Source organism: Phocoena phocoena, chromosome 12 (assembly GCF_963924675.1).
Source record: "Phocoena phocoena chromosome 12, mPhoPho1.1, whole genome shotgun sequence".
NCBI lineage: Eukaryota > Metazoa > Chordata > Mammalia > Artiodactyla > Phocoenidae > Phocoena > Phocoena phocoena.
The window spans coordinates 55,914,526-55,929,066 of NC_089230.1; the positions used below are offsets into that span (position 1 = coordinate 55,914,526).

A 14,541-nucleotide genomic window follows, 5' to 3' on the forward strand; every position below is an offset into this window, starting at 1 on the left:
CTAGCACATTCTTTCTCTCACTACTTCTGTTGTGATACCTTCTTGTGACACTTGTGCTTCCTTCTTTTAAGGACCTTTTCGATTACACTGGACCCACCTGGTTAATCCAGGATAATCTCCCCATTTTAAGATCATTAACTTAATCACATCTGCAAAGTCCCTTTTGTCATAAAAGGTAATAAATTCATATGTTCTCAGGATTAGGCCATGGACATTTTGGGGGAGCCATTTTTATGCCCATGACATGTACATATATACTGTAATATGTATTTATACATTCATTAATCATATGAATGTATATACATGTTCATATACATTATACATAAATATGAAGCTCAATAAATGAAAATTTTCATTGTCTTTTGTGGAAATTATTATTATTTCTTCCATGATTATTATTGAAAAGAATTTTGTCATATAGAAGAAAAAGAATGTTAAAACTAATCAATACTAGTGTAAAATATTCCAGGTATGTTCCTGGTAAATAGTCTGCTATTCCTCTTAAATAAACATATACCTCTTGTAAATAAAATAATTATTCACAGTAACCATTTGTGGCTCATTCTTTTAGTTAACTAAGTCAAATACAATATTCGTAAGCCACCAATCTGAAAAAATAATGTTGCAAAAACTTTATTCATAAAAACTTTTTTTAAGTGTAAGATTGAGAAGGTCCTTTGCAGGGGGCGGGGGGTGTTGTGGATGTTTTCAACACTGATACAGTAAAAATGTCTACTGACCATTTGGTAGAAATCAATTTTCCTTTTGTTACTTATTCCTTTAGAAGCAGATGTCCAAATATCTTCCTGACTTTATACAGTCTCAGAACATAGCAAGATACATTTGTTTGAAGCAAGATTCCTAATGGCATATGGGGGCATTGTTTTTCTTCCATTTTCACAGCAACTAAGATTAATGAACAAAGAACAAATGGCTGACATGAAGCCTACCCATGGGGGTGCCGACGCCATAACCTTTGGAGTCTATGAGGCCGCCAATCTGTGTCAGGTTACAGTTCCTCTGAGTGACAAACTCAATGGTTGTTGACTCCATTAGGAAAGCATAATCAGAGGTGAGGACTCTCTGGATTCCTTCTTCATTACTTTTGACGAGCACGGACTGCCTCCTGCTACTCATAAAGGCCCACATTTTGTCATATGTGGAGATTTTTGATTTCTGGGGAAAAATAAAATACATAAGAAAGACATTTCTTAGTTTCCACATGATCCTACAATATTTAGATGAAATTGACCATATTTAGTTTGCTCATCCTACCTTATAACTGTATTAGTAATAACAGTGATACTAAGCCACAAAAAAATCAAAATCTGTATAAAAACATTTCTCATAGCAATTCCTCGTTGTATTTCCAGGTATAGAGCAGATTTATTTAACAAATGTATAAAAAATGTCCTGATGTTCAAAAGTTCACAACTAGTAAGTCATAGGAGGCAATAAACAAGAGAAAATAAACAAGATTAATAAGGACTGTTTTTTGTGTTTGTATCTCACATGAATATCTCACGTGTACAATTTTATCCTTCAACATTACTATAACATCAAATTTGGAAGATGCAGACACTGGACACTAGGAGGGTTTTTTTTTCCCCCGAATTCAGTTGACTATAAGACAGATGTTACATTATCCCCCAAGGATAACATACAGATATAGGTTGAAGAGATGAGAGGAATTTGTTACAAATAAGGATATTACAAATAAGAATGACTACATTTCTGCTAAGACACAATCGGGACACCACAGAACTTCTTTTAACCTGCCTCAGGACAACAGGAAATCAATCATTCAGGTCTTACTAACTAACGATTCCTGGACCAAGAAAATAGAAGAGTTTTTACATCCAACCGGAAATTCTCAGTAGGGCTTCACGTACGATCAATTGCTAAAGGAAAGAAATGGATTTTTTTCAGAAGGCACTGGTAAAACATAAACAGGAAAAAGGTTAGCATCTGCTTATGGAAAGCTCGTCTGTGAAACCTTTATCTTAATTTAATTCTTATACAATCACAAAAAATAATACTGCAACAATAAACACAAGAAGGATATTCACCATACTGGTTGCTCTGTCATGAAAACTCAAAACTATTTTCAAATAAATAGATATGCAATCTTTTGCAGCTTAAGCGTGCATTTAGTCCTACATGTGCCAGGACATAAATGCGATATTACTCCTTCCACTAAAAGGTAGGTACACAGTAATATTTAGAAAAATTCTGGAATTATTTCAATGATAAAATGGGAAGAAAAACCTTAATTTGGGGGGGAAAAATACCTAAAGGTACAATAAGTGCTTTATAAAAACAAGTAGCTTTAGAGCTAAGAAAGGGTAGACGTGTAAACCTTTGCTCTCCAGTGAACACTAAAACATGCTAAAAGGCCAGTGGCTTAAAATGGGAAAGAAGGCAGCTAGAAACCCCAGAATAAGATTGATATGATTACAAATTTGGGCAGCTATGGAGGCATGTCAGTTGTTTTCAAGTAAAATAATCAAATGTTAGGAGTAGAAAAGGGAAATGAAAGGAATAATTAAGACTATGATGAAATTCTTATTGGAATAATTAAGACCAATAGTGAGATTTTGCAAAGATGTGTCTGGCTATCCAAATCAGTAACATAATGAGGATAGCTAGAACAAGTTCATTTCCTTTCAAAGGTAAAGAATTTTTCTCCTAATGTTTTGGATTGAGGCCAAAATACAAAATAGAATCAAAATCACAGCTTTAAAGAGATTTTATGTAAAAAAAAAAAAACTTGGATACAGTTTTTGATTTAGTGAATCTGTGACTGATAATAAACACAATCCAAAAATGTAATCCTAAAAATTTATGTAATCAAAATTACATGCTCATTTCTTGACAATTTAAAATGTAACATCTTTAATGGAGACTGATAGTGTAATATCATAACATGGGTATACTCATTGAGGCCAAAAATCAAGCAGAGATAAAAAGTGTACAAAAAGTTATTCTTACTTGTATTGTTCATAAATCTCCTAAATTCTCTGCCTTATTTTAGTTATAAGAACATTAGCAATAAATACATTTTATTGCTTTAGTTACATGATTTTCAATTCATGATAACATGTTCCATCACTGAAGAGTTAATTTAAATAAAAACTTGAGGACTAGTAATTTTGTCCAAAACAAAGGGAGAATATAATGTTTACAATGGCACTAATCATTTAAATAGTATAATTACGTCTTTCTCTTTTTTAACATTAAAAGATTTTAGTTTAAACATTATGCAACACAATTTAAAAGAAGAGAATTACATTTTTAACAGTACATGAATGTATCCATTATTAATATTTTGCTGTGGTTAATGAAGTAAACACATCAATCTTTTTAACAGAACCCACACCCAACAAACTAAGATATATTTCTAATATATTCTTTACAAATGTATAGTTTAATTTTACATTAATGTAAAATTTAGTTATTTTACATTTGAAATGTCTAATCTACAATACTAACCTTCAGCTGACCAAATAAGGATTTTACAAAATATATTTTTATATAAAATTCTTGGAACACTTTACTGCACTGATTTTTTATTTCTATGAGCATTTCCTAGAAGGTACTATTTATATTCATTTTGAAACTAATCATTTCCTACCTTTTAAAAAAAAATTTTATTGGAGTATGGTAGATTTACAATGTTGTGTTAGTTTCAGGTGTACAGCAAAGTGAATCTGTTACACATATACATATATCCACTCCTTTTTAGATTCTTTTCCCATATAGGCCATTACAGAGTATTGAGTAGAGCTCCCTGTGCTATACAGTAGGTCCTTATTAATCATTTCCTACCTTCCATTATTACTTAAGTATCTCTTATTTTCTGGAATCTATTGTCTATGATTTTTGTACAGGTTCACTCATCTTTCCTGTCTGCAGAAAATGTAAGTATTTCTGTTGTTCCTATACGGCATAATAGGTTTTGATAGAAAAGTTACCCGAATTGTTTTGTTTCTCATAATAAAAATAAAAGCCAAATAAGAAATATTTCAATTTAGAAATATTGACTACTTGCTGCTCACACACATTCTATATGGCTTGCTTGCTTGTTTTGCTGTCATTCTTTAACCACAATTTCCAACTGAGCACAGTTATCTCTCAATTATGGCTGTGAAACACAATGCTGTGTAGAAAAGATATGGGAAGTAAGATTAAAAGCCATTACTACCTTTGTAGACTGCATGTGTGTATGTGTGCGGTATGTAATGCCATTCAACTCTTAAACAACTTCTACAGAAAGTTGAAATAGAAAATTAATCTTTAGCATTGCCTGGCAATTTTATTACTTTTATCATTTTCAGTAGTGAAGATGGTATAGTGGCATCACTGGTTTAAAAACACAAGATCTGAACAACATGAATTTCACTGAAACCCTTAAATTTAAAGCAGCTAAGATGGCTTATAAAATATTTGAAGAAAGTATCTGAACAAACTCTTAGGCTGAATATGAAGATTACGAGGCTTTTTTCTCTATAAATCTGGCCACTCATAAATACTTGATTACCTATACTTAACTAATATATAGATAAATTCTGAATAATGTAGGCCTGGGCCAGAAGTAATGATCACTAATTCTATATCTCTTATTAATAGAAGATATGTCCTTATGCAAGCCAGTTAATCTTTTAATTCCTGTTTACATAATAGTCAAATATCTTTGCTAAACTTACAGGGTTTTTGTGAGGATCGTATAAGACAGTACACGTAAACACACTATGCAGTAGTAAGACATTTTTGTAACTCCAATTATTTTTTAAAAAGAGAGCATACTACTCCCAAGTGCTTGTATTTTATTTTTCTTAAGAAACACCGAGTATTCTGGCAAAGATGGAAGGTTGAATATCATCTTTGAACACATGTTCTCTCCTGTGGCATGAAACCACAAGGCAAAAGAGAAATGGATAGGGTGCAACAAAAACAAAATTTTGGAAGCTGGAAAGCAGATAGATGAATTGTAACTGAGCTAACCAACGTTTAGGACCCCCTTCTCCCCTGTAAAAGTTTCTGAGATTGGCATTTCTACATCCTTCTCAAAGCCGGAATGATCAAACGTCTAACAAAAGTAGAATTTATTGAAAAAATGTCTTAAAAACAACTATCTCTGAGCAGCTTGGTGACTGCTCGATCCCACCCAAGCAAAGGACTAGAGGTTTTATTCTCTGGGAAGTAAACAAGAGTGCACTGGAGGAAGTGGAGCTACGGGGGCCCATACTGAAACCAGAAGGAAGAGGTTGGAGTCTACAGCCAATGTTGAGACCAGTCAGCATTCTGTCTGTTTTGGTTCTTTGAATTCCTCCAAGAAGATATTTTTAAGCAAACTGGACTGCTCTAAAGAGGTAATAATAATATTAATAATATTAATAACAACAATAATAGTAATAATAGCAGCACATATAATAGCATGTGCCAAACATTATTCTAAATTATTTATACATATTAAAATTTTTTAAGTTTTACAAGATTTCTATTAGGTGGTAGTATTTTTGTCCCCATTCTAAAATTAGAAAACCAAAACACAGAGTGCTTTATAATATGCCTAAATTCATGTGGCCTCTTCCTAGCAAAACCAGGAATCAAACATGGGCAGATTAGCTACCAAGTTCATAGTCTTAATTATTGCACTATATCAACTGCATCTAAAGGCACATATCATGGATTTCCAACAAAACAACCCACTATATCACCCTAAAGTGAAGCTCATAGTTTTTCACACTTAACTAAGCACCCAGAGCTTGCAGTGAGTCTCTAACCTAAATTATAAAGACCAAAACAAATAAAATGGCATAAATGTCTTCAGAGAGGTAATAGATGCTGCACAAATGCAAAGAAAAAAATGTAAATGGACTCTGTTGAAAGAAAATGCATTCAGAGAACAAATACATATTAAAAATCTGATATCAAAAAAAAAATCTGATATCAAAAATGGAAACCTCAAGTGAAATGTAGAATAAAAGAGAATTTAAAACACTGCAATTGGCTTGACCTCTAATTTCAGAATATTTATATTAAATACATGTGGAATTATACTGATATGATACTCTAAGATCTAATGTGTAAGGAGGAAATAAGAAGCCTCAGCTAGTTTTAGTTCTAATAAAATAGAAAATTGTTGAACATTTTCAAGGTAAAATAGACTCTAGGATCTCTAAGGTTAAAATCAATAGGTAGAAGCTGTGTAAGTTAAAGATTAGGAATAAGAACTCATTTAAGGTCAGTAAGCAGGTATTTAAAATTAATAATCAAATATTTGTATGCTGAGTGTGAAAGTTTATGTAAACTTATTTAGAACTAAGGATATACCAAGTTGCAATGTGAACTAAAGATCGTAGGTGGAAGGTGCAGCATGTTGAAAGAATGACCTGTATACTATGTCCTGCTGACTCTCCTGTTAGACTAAGGTTAGTTTCATTCAGTGAAGTAGCTACTGATCATTGCCAAGGGACATGATAAAATCGTGGATGGAGACTCAGCTGCTGAGTTAAATGTGCACAGTCTTTGAAAGTCCTCTAGCCACAGGGATACAGAGAAGTGAGGACCTACACAGAACACCAGAACAGACTCAGGAATTGGGACACAGCTTGGCCCTGTGCATCACTGTTGCCAAATTCATTAGGAAAGACATTCCAGAAGAATGTTTTATTTAAGACGAATATGAAAAATGAAAGTCAGGTAATAAACTAAGCATCAGAAAATATAATTTTCTGTAAGGGAAGAATTGAGATAATGGCAAATTAGGGCATAGAAGAGAAACGATTCAGATAGAGTATAGCCAAGTTAAAAACAAAAAATTTAATTAGTGAAAAAAAAAGAATATCTTGTTTCACTCCTTTACTTCACAAATGAGAAAACTAAGGCTACTTGATAAGAAAAAAATATTAGCAGTGAAGGTAGATTTGTAAAGAGTAAAATGCTGATAGGATTTATGACATCATGGTTTTAAAGAAGAATTTTAATTCCATAACAAGACAATAACTTCTTTGGCAAAAATGAAAAGCAGTCCTAAGTATTATCATTACAGTTAGGCTGTACATAGTAATATAAAGTCACACAAATAAATCAAGTCTCAGAGATATTGCTTGAAGTGAATATTAAAATCAAAGCACTGTAAAGGAAAAGCATATTTAAAATGTGTGAAATAAAATCGTCTTATTTTCTCACACAACCCACCCCGCCGCTCTAAATACTGGAATAAATTTCTTTCTTTTGTGTGTGTGTGTGTGTGTGTGTCTCATATTAAAGACACTTTTCCTTCTGTGTTACATCAGACAGATTTAGGATGTCAATGTTTAGCACTGTTTATTTTGTCAAAATGCTGAGGCTTGTAAGTTGATTTGGTTTTTGCTACATCAGCACAAAACCAATAAAACTAGTTCATAAGGCACTGTCTTTTTATAATAGCAGTTTTCATGGGCTATGAAACATCAACAGAAGGATAAAAGAAAAAAATTCTTGTCAAGAATAAACTTACAAAGAATAAGAAATACAACACTTTTAAAAAAATTCACAGATGCCAAAAGATTGTGTGCTTTACAAAGAGCATTCAGTATACTTAAAATATTTTAAACATATAGCTAATGATTCCAAATTTAAGGATACATAGCTTTCGTTTCTGATAGAACTCGAAATAAAGTTTGCAAACTGAAATTACCTGGTTCTTTGAAGAGCTCCAATATCTAATGGGTTTTAGCCAACATTTTTCCTGAGCATTTTAGAGAGAGATTTTTAGACACAGTGAGATATTGATACGAGGATAGTGCTTTGAAATTTTGTTTCTATCCCATCTAAAATGCTATGAAAGCCAATAAAGTAAGGGTTACTCTTGTACCATTGGAGTAGATCTTTTATTGTAAGCAACATATTTTACAAATTCAAAGCGCTTAAAAAAAAAAAAATCTTTGGGGCTTCCCTGGTGGCTCAGCGGTTGAGAGTCCGCCTGCCGATGCAGGGGACACGGGTTTGTGCCCGTCCGGGAGGATCCCACATGCCGTGGAGCGGCTGGGCCTGTGAGCCACGGCCGCTGAGCCTGCGCGTCCGGAGCCTGTGCTCCGCAGTGGGAGAGGCCACAACAGTGAGAGGCCCGCGTACAGAAAAAAAAAAAAAAAAAAACTTTGATTTAAATTCTTTAGGACACAAATGAATTCTCCTCCCCCACTCACTTTGATTGCTGTCAAATACAAATTAAAATTTAGAAACCATCATGTGTTCATTGGATCTATTTTTATAAACCTGTCAGATACCCTAAAAATGATAAAATATTTGCTAGACCTCTAGAAGTTAATTTAAAATTAACTTTTTAAGTGTGTTCTAGAGGAAAGCTTGTTTTCTTGAATAAGAGGGAAAAATCTTTAATATTAATCTTGTTTGAACTATCATAGCCACAAAGCATCAACAGTACAAAGAAAATCCAGTACTATTTTGTAATATGTTTTTTATACATAATATTTGAAGCGTTGACTACAACTCAGCATTTTTAAAAAAAGTTTATCAAGTAGTACAACACCTAAAACATCTTGAAGTAACTTCCTCCCGTTGCGGAGCACAGGCCGCGGACGCGCAGGCTCAGCGGCCATGGCTCGCGGGCCTAGCTGCTCCGCGGCATGTGGGATTCTCCCGGACCGGGGCACGAACCCGCGTCCCCTGCATCGGCAGGCGGACTCTCAACCACTGCGCCACCAGGGAAGCCCCCAAAGTGACTTTTAAAAAGACTTTATTTATGTTAAGAACCCATTTATTTTATTTAAAAAATAAACATTCATGAAAAAATATTTTCTCACCTAAACCATAATGTATGGCAGAATTAGTTGAACTCTGGTGTATGGATGAAAGTGGTGAAATTACTAAAAGAAGAGGCAGTAATTTATGATGATTTTCCATAATTACCAAAGTAAATCTGGTGTCATTGGTACTTACTCAAATCATTCCTTTTCAATAAATTCCACATTACCAATTTGGTTTCTAATATTAACTTAAATATTTGGTTATACGTGCTATAATAACATTTATTATTCTGTTATGAAAAAGTCGCATGTAATCATTCCTAATATGTGGTTTGAAAAAGCCCATACCAAGGGAGACCTTGGTAAAGGAGAATTTGGCTGAGATTTGCATTTTAATTTTTTATTACAGTAAATAAATTACCAACAATAGTGGAACATATGTGCTAGGTAAGAACAGCTGAGCCCTATCTGGACTCATCTGACCTTGGTCACTAGGAAATTAGAGTTAATTCAGGAAAACAGGACTGAAGCCATATGTGGTTCATATCAAAGGTGGATCTGAGGCTAGTGCAGTGACCTGAAAGCATTTGGTTGTTAGCAAACCTGTCAGTCCTTGGAATAATTCTGGCAGTTTTATCTTGAAGCATCTGCAATCTCTTAAAACAGGATATTTGAAGAGAAAGACAATGAAAGAGAATTGCTCTTCTCATCGTTATGGAGAGTTAATAGAGGAATAAGAGAGAGAATTATGACTGAGCATAATAGGATGGGCAGCAAGTTTAAAGTGATTTGGTGAAGTTAAAGGCAGTTATCCTTTTGAGGCAGTTGAGCCAGGATTTGCTAGTTCATTGTGCACTATTCAGAATCCCTACTGATGATTCTTCTGGTCATTGCATTTTATTCTTTAAATGAGATATCTTGAAATTTCCTGGTCAAATATTTTCTTTTCTTATAAATAATAGTAATCAGCAATATAGTTTACTATCATTTGGTCAAATTTAAATAAAATTAGGAAACTTGACTTCACTGGGTCAGTGGAGGACCTTGAACCACAATTTCTTGGCCATATCTAACAAAATGCTTCCCTAACAATTTCAAAGAAATGTTATGAGGAATAAGTGAGAAAATTCATATAAAGTCACTTCGACAAGCTATAAAGCTCTCTAAAGATATCAGGATTTCATTCTTATTGCAAATTTTATGTGATCAACCAGTGGAGGAACATGGTAACTCTCTACTAGGACTGCAGCATATAACTACTATATTCTTATATCTCTGGCTTTACCTTTAGAATAATTTATAATTTATAGGAACATGGAAACATTCACTTGCTTACCCATTCACTCACTTGTTCTTTCATATTTATTGAGCAACAGCTTGGTGTAAAGGACCATGCCAGGCACTATGCATGTAGAGGTTAGACCCAAACAAAGCATGGCCCCTGTCTTAGCAAAACTTAATGTCCCATAAATACAGGAAAAGTAAACTAAGAATTATGAAGTGGTGTGATAAATGCCTTGACAAGGGACAGATGAGGTGTAACCTACATTGATGAGGGGATGTATGACAGGAAGTCAGAGGAAATAATTCCTTTTCCTTTAGGATTCAAATCAATTACAGTTTTGCTGGGTCTCTCACTCCTTTCTAATTGAAACTCTGAACTATAAATAGGTGTGGGGAAAAAATCCTCAACATTTGAAACTCTTAAAGGAATCACTGTTCTCACTTTCAGCCAGTACCCTTTCCAGGATTTCTAAACTCTTCAGGGAGATGATGCAAACCTCATCAAAATATTTTAAGAATGATGTTTAGATGCATAATGTTTGTATTGCTGTAACCTTATATACGTCAAAATATACACAAAATGGATACTTTGTTTCTAAATAGTAAATAAATGACCTTAGTTGGCCGTAGGGAGGAGAGAGAAACAGTTTTAATCACTTCTCCATCCACTGGCTAAACCTGCATACTTAATCATGATAACCATGAATTTAATATGTATAAGGTAATTGCATCAATGATTATATAAATCACTAACCTAAGGTACATTTTTTTCTGGCCACACCATGCGGCTTATGGGATCTTAGTTCCCCCACCAGGGATGGAGCCCATGACTCCCTGCAGTGAAAGCACTGAGTCCTAACCACTGGACTACCAGGGAAGTCCCTGAGGCACGTCTTAAGTAGAAGAGCCACATCTGACCTAGGTGCTTGAACTTGCCATTTTCTCTAGCTCGACTGTACTTCCTTTACATATCTGTATGCCTCACACCTTTACCTCCTTCTGATCTTTGGTCAAACATCGCCTTTCCAAAGGGACTTCCACTATTTACTCTATTTATAATTCCAATTCCAATGTAACACAGATATGCCTGCTGCTTTATTGTTATCCATAGCACGTAATAACTATGTAGTATAGTACATATTTCCTATTTTTCTTTATATATCTGTTCAGTTCCTATCTCCCTTTGCTGTGAGATAAACTGCATGAAGATGGAGAGTTTTGCTTTGTTTTGTTCATCATTATAGCACCTCTACTTAGAATAGTGCCTGGTGTACAGTACGTACCAGTAGCTATTTATTGAATAAATCAGCTAAAAAAATAAATAAATGTCTAAGTGTGTACAATGGAATTATTTATCTGGTGGTAGAATTTAGAAGACAGGAATATTCGTCTCAGCTCTGGTGTTACGAAGCTAAGTGATATTTCATGAGTAATTTCATATCTCTAGAACTCAGTTTGCTCATCTGCAGAATAAATGGGTTAAACCATATGAATTCTATATCATTCACCAGAGATAGTCTATATAATTTTACATATTTAGAAGAATAGGCACATTTACTTTTTTCATTTTCTGTTCATGCCTTCATTTAATAAGGAAAAGAATACCATTGGCCTAGTTTTAAAGCAAAGCATAAAGAAATCCACATCACTGTACTGCATAAATAATTTTCAACCCTATTTCAATGTTAAAATGTAGGTTTAATGTGTAAACGAAAAATAACTAGAATGTATTTCACATTCTACATATCTCAAGGATGGGAAGAAAATTAGCGTCCTCTTTGTTCTTTTCCCACTTTTAGACCATCACTGTCCCACCCCTTTTGGAAAACAAAGGTATAAACCTTTGTTCTGTTAAGACTCATGCCATACAAACTTACTACCTGATTCCTCTTACTACAGCCTTCTATTCATTTTCTGGTTATGGCATCATTTTTAAAAAAACTGTAGTGCCCAAATGTTGGTTTCTATCAGTGATGAACTAGTAAATGTTTAACAGTTTGGCTCTCTGGACTTCCCTGGTGGTGCAGTGGTTAAGAATCCGCCTGCCAATGCAGGGGATACGGGTTAGATCCCTGGTCTGGGAAGATCCTACATGCCGCGGAGCCCTAGAGCCCGCGAACCACAACTACTGAAGAGCCTGTGCTCTGCAACAAGAGAAGCCACTGCAATGAGAAGCCCACACACCGCAACAAAGAGTAGCCCCCATTCGCGTCAACTAGAGAAAGCCCGCACGCAGCAACGAAGACCCAACACAGCCAGAAATAAAAATAAATAAATTTATATATTAAAAAAACAGTTCAGTTTGGCTCTCTGGAAAAGTGGAAAGGCCAGATTTGTAGCGTTTCCTGGTTTTTATGGTTTAAATATTCCCACTCTCACCATTTGAAACTATGGACTTGATACCAACAAAACTATGAAATTCTTAAAAATATAACTCCTGCAAGTCAATATAAGCCAGCTCCAGTATACCCCTTCTTCTCCTTCCCCCAACGTCCTGAGTGATTTCTCAGTTATTTGACCATCATTTCCAATCACTTTCTTACTAGCACCTCATTCACCCCAAACCATGGTTGTATATATCAACACCTGAAATATCTATGCTTCAAAATCAATTATTCAAATATCCTACTCTGTGATTATAACCTCTTTCTTTCCTAGTTTTCTTATTTCGCTTCTTTACTGGTTGTAGTTTCCAATCTCATTGGTGTCTCATGCCTGGTAATGACCTACCTTCCAATTCATTTGCTTCCTCTACTTCTTTATATTCCACTTTGTTCAGGTGAGCTTCCACGATCCATAATTTAAAAATTATTGTTGCTAACATCCTAAACTCATTAACCTCTCTCTTTTCTTTGGACCACCTAACCTAACAAAAACCTGAGTAAACCCAACTCTTCACTTCCTCTAAGTCTGTATCAAGGAAGCACAGAATTGCTGGAGAATCTCATACTGTCATTATGAAGAGCAAAGCAAAGTAGATGCTCATCGCTGCCCAGAAAGTATAATACTTCTCTCAATTTCTTCTCTACAATTCCTATTTCAACTTTCTCTCCTTTCCCAAAATTCAAAACCTGTGGATTCATTCACTGTTGGAGGTTGATCATTGCTTCATAGAGGCAAATTAAACCGTGTATGGGAGCTGACTCAAAGACCAAGCCAAAGCCCTTCTCACAGCAAAAATCTTCTTAAATCATAATCTCTCCTCTCTCTTTCTGTTCTGTTACCCCTTCTTCCAAAGGGAATCCTTTATTTTGTGGTTTGTATTCTACCACATCCTTTTGTCATTTTCAGGAATATTAACACACTGATTTCTCTCTTATACTCCTCTTTGGTAATATTTTGGCATTCTCAAATCTTTTAGATCTTAACTTCCCTTCATCTAGTTGATATTCCTTCCACCTCTAGTTACCATACTTTCTCTTTCCTCCCCTTTACAACAGAATTCATCGAAGAGTTGTCTCCATTATTTCATTTCTTTATTTTTCTACCCAATCCTCTATCCACTCCGGTCTGTTTTCCAGTCACATCCTTTTATTGAAATAAATCTGACTAAATATACAAATGACCTCCATATTTTTAAATTTAAGTAGATTTTTTTATTTTTTGTCCTCAGGTCACCAGACCACCCTTCAACATGCAATGCCCTTAACCATTCCTGCATTCCTGACACACACTCCTAACCACTCTCTTCACATCCACTGCTACCCCTTCCAGTTTCTTCTCTACACTAAGCCAGAATGATCGTTCTAAATCTCAAACTTGATCATGTCAACCCACAGTTTATGAACTCTCTTACAAGCCTCCCTGTTACCCTCAAGATGAAAAGATAGTAATAACACAGGCTACAAAGTTCTAACAGGCAAAGCTAGTTGACTACCCATTCTCTCGTTATTTTCTAACCTCTTTCTAACAGAATATATATTTCCTATCCTCCTGTTCATAACAAGATAGTCATGTAACCCAATTATGCCCAATGACATAATAAAAAAATGTTAATGGGGCTTCTGATGAACACTTTTTGATAGCGCAGATTCAGTTGGCATGCTCCCAGTAGCTTCCTAGACAAATTCTATGTTCTCATAGTACACTGTAGCCATCCTTTGCAGTTTTTAAGTATATATTCTATTTAATTATCATTTGGTTAATTTCCATATTCCTCAGGGCTTTTTTTGAGTCACGTGTCTAGTGTATCTCTACACTTACTACAGGTACTGAAAGAAAGGCACCCAGGGCTTCCTTGGTGGCACAGTGGTTAAGAATCCGCCTGCCAATGCAGGGGACACGGGTTCGAGCTCTGGTCCGGGAAGATCCCACATGCCGTGGAGCAACTAAGCCCGTGCGCCACAACTGCTGAGCCTGCGCTCTAGAGCCCGCGAGCCACAACTACTGAAGCCCGCACATGTAGAGCCCATGCTCTGCAACAAGAGAAGCCACCGCAGTGAGAAGCCCACATACTGCAACAAAGAGTAGCCCCCACCTGCCGCAACTAGAGAAAGCCCCGCTC

The 14,541-nt window shown here is 35.2% G+C and overlaps 1 protein-coding gene across 3 annotated transcripts in view; it reads right to left on the bottom strand.

The window, feature by feature from the left end:
- Nucleotides 1–14,541, bottom strand: part of GRIK2 (glutamate ionotropic receptor kainate type subunit 2) — a 625,962-nt gene that overhangs the window by 32,505 nt on the left and 578,916 nt on the right. For 2 of the 3 annotated variants that reach the window (XM_065888797.1, XM_065888798.1), the window contains exon 14: nucleotides 951–1,176. In XM_065888797.1, the coding sequence (XP_065744869.1) occupies nucleotides 951–1,176 (226 nt within the window). The remainder of the gene's footprint in view (nucleotides 1–950; nucleotides 1,177–14,541) is intronic. The other variant, XM_065888799.1, reaches the window with a different exon arrangement.